At 35.6% G+C, this 3,281-nt stretch overlaps 1 protein-coding gene across 1 annotated transcript in view; it reads right to left on the reverse strand.

Annotated features, from left to right (window-relative positions):
* LOC107095074 (ATP-dependent RNA helicase DDX19A-like) overlaps window positions 1–3,281 on the reverse strand; it is a 12,839-nt gene that overhangs the window by 6,624 nt on the left and 2,934 nt on the right. Inside the window, exon 5 of the mRNA XM_015391044.1 lies at window positions 317–487. Within this exon, the coding sequence (XP_015246530.1) occupies window positions 317–487 (171 nt within the window). The remainder of the gene's footprint in view (window positions 1–316; window positions 488–3,281) is intronic.

A 3,281-nucleotide genomic window follows, 5' to 3' on the forward strand; every position in this document is an offset into this window, starting at 1 on the left:
TATTATTTAAATTGCCAATATTTAAAATGTTGCGTGGAAAAGATTTCGATTGTTGTTTATAGTTGTTCTTTTTCTTCTGTTTTGTGTTGGTTGGCAATTACCGCCAACTACTGGAATGGAGTGTGAATCGGGATGTGCAGCCAGTCGGAGATGACGCGTTCTGCTCATGCGCTCTTGTTATCAGAGAACCGAGCCAGGGAAAAACCAAGCCGAGCCCACCTCTGGAACTGGTCTGCAGTTAGCTCAGTTCGGTTGTGCCTAGCTCAGTTCAGTTCAGTTTGCTTTCCATTTACACACAATAAGTTATCTCAGTTACTGAGATTGGACCGGTCTCGGCACGGTTTTCAAGGGTAGTGTAAATGGGGTATAAGACCTTTTGCTCACATGAGTCCAGTTATTTTCAGGGTTGACGTGACTCAGCATGGCCAGAGAGAACGCTGCAGTTTTACCGGTGCCAGACTGCGACTGAGCGATCAGATTCTGACGTCTAGAAGTAAAGACAGCTTACATGAAGTGAACCCATCGCTCATCCGATGGAGTAAATACAGAATGACATCATCAGTTATAATACAGATAAACCTCCCCCCATCTTATTTTAAATGGAAAACACCAATAATTGAACAAGGAAATATACCTGAAAAAATATATATATATATATATAAATGTCAATTTTATCAATAACATTGACAAAAGGACAGAATCTTAAGCTCACATTCCTTTTATTCTTTTTCTAAATTTGTCTTATATAAAATTATTTTAATAATAGTTTGATTCATAATGATGCAGGAATGCCCACAGCATCCAAATGATCCGGCCCTGGAGGACTGTGGTTTCATTAATGAACCGGATTTAATGAAATTAATAACATTCCTATTTACTGAATAATGCTGGATATTTAATCCCAATTGTTAGTGAAATTGTGCAAAAATAAAGGATTTTTCTCCTTGTACAGGATTATACAGAATATATATTTCACACTGATATGACAATCACATTNCCAATTGTTAGTGAAATTGTGCAAAAATAAAGGATTTTTCTCCTTGTACAGGATTATACAGAATATATATTTCACACTGATATGACAATCACATTGTTTATTTACAGGGATGTGCACAGATAGAAACTAGGTGGTGCTTTGGTCTTTGGTCCAAAATACTAATTATGAATTTAAAAGCCTATCAAACCAAGAGTCTAGATTTTTGTAATTTTTGCTTCATGAGACGTGTAGCACCACCTGAATAGAGTCTTGCCCTGGTGAAGGGCCAGCTAGCTCTGCAAGTAACTAAAGCGCATTTACATCCTTCAAAAACTAGTTTATTTAGTTTTTAGTGGAAAAAAAACAAACAAAATCTATTTTGGCGATATATCGTGATTTTTGGCTGCCCGATATAAATATTGATTATTCAGTTCCTAGTATTGATAAAAAACAAAAACACAAAACTTATTTTTTTTTTGTTTTTACAGCACCAGTGGCTTGTTATTTTGACAGTAGGCTGACAGGAAAGGGGGTACGAGAAGGGGAGAGACATGCAGCAAAGGACCACAAATCAGATTCGAACCCAGGTCGGCCGCACCGAGGGCTAAGGCCTCCATACACCGGTCGTGCCGCTTACCGCTGTGCCAGCTGCACTCCCAAAAAACAAAACATTTTTACCTAAAACGATAAGGGAAAATGGGCTACCTCTGCACCACTGCTCTTGCAGATGATGCTGTGCAGCGCAGCACCATAACTGTAGTCGAGGCAGTCACAGTGGAAGACGTGGACTGACTCAGACCCCAAACAACATGGATACCAAAATAACCAAATGATCAATATCTTTTCATGAACATATACAGCACTTGCCGCTTTATCTATACATTTAATTTTGATAGATGGAAAAACTATCACAATAAATCGTGACATTGGAATATCGTGATAATATTCTATCGTGATCCAAGCACCCATACCAATACTCACCCCTAGTATTTAATGGCCTCCAGTAGGTGTTAAGGAACGACTTAAAATGCAACTAATTAAATTAGAAAAAAATATATAATTTAAAGCAGGGGTATTCAACGTTTTCATAGCCAAGGACCCCCCAAACTGATTGCGAGATGGAGCGGGGACCCCCTAATTATATTTAATGTATGAAATTGTGTTCTATCAAACTGGTCCTACAGTCACTCTATTACAGATGGAGTAATGTAACAGAAGTTATTTCTGTATTTATTAACAGATGGAGTAATGTAACAGAAGTTATTTCTGTATTTATTAAAGTATTTCTGATTCTGATTCCTGGTTGATGGGACAGGTGTTGTGAATGAAATGGTGCCCTGGTTTGAAAGAGCTCCTGTGTGTCGCTGAATGTGTTTGTTGATGACTGAAAGACATCTTCTGCTTCCTTTTATCTGTTTTCTACAGTCTGTTGAATTTATGTTAATTTGGATTTAAAGACATTTTAATTAATGCAAAAAAATTGCAGTACCTCCGTGGACCCCCTAGGGGTCGCGGACCCCCTGTTGAAGACCTCTGATTTAAAGCATCTCATTGATGACTCATACCTTTTTTATGACAACTAGCACAAGTTACCTTTTGTCAGTATTTAGTTTAAAAGCAAATATAAGGCCAAATGATCACAATTGTAAAAACAACTTTAATAAAGCTTTATCTAGTTAAAGAGTGGAGTGTAGATTAAGTTGCATTTTTAATTTCTGTGTTTATTGACAGACATCTGGTATGGAAGACCAACTCTGCCATATTTAAAAATAAATACATAAATAAATAAATGCTCAAATATATAAGCATACCATTAATTGCCAACAAAAATACAATAAACAAATAAATGCAAGTAGAAATTAAACTATACAGTGAGACATAAATGTATATAACTCTTAATTAGCTTCTTTATGTGCCTTTTTAATATTTACCTTATTTATTTTTTGTCCTTTATATTTTTTTTTTAACATTTCTGCCTGCCCTACATTTACAGGGCAACCAATGTGCTTAAGTTGACTCTCTAGGACACACCCCCTCCTCATTTGCATAATGAAACAGAAATGCAGGCAGGAATGTAAAAAAAATATAAAGGACAAAAAAATAAATAAGGTAAATATTACAAAGGGAAATAAATAAAGAAGCTAATTAAAAGACTTATAAACATTTATGTCTGTATAATTTAATTTCTACTTACATTTCTTTGTTTATTGTATTTTTGTTGGCAATTAATTGTATGCTTATTAGGGCTGCAACTAACGATGATTTTAAAAATCGATGAATCCGCCGATTATTTTTTCGATTAATC

Source organism: Cyprinodon variegatus, unplaced genomic scaffold (genome assembly GCF_000732505.1).
Source record: "Cyprinodon variegatus isolate N-32 unplaced genomic scaffold, C_variegatus-1.0 Scaffold522, whole genome shotgun sequence".
Taxonomy (NCBI): Eukaryota; Metazoa; Chordata; class Actinopteri; order Cyprinodontiformes; family Cyprinodontidae; genus Cyprinodon; species Cyprinodon variegatus.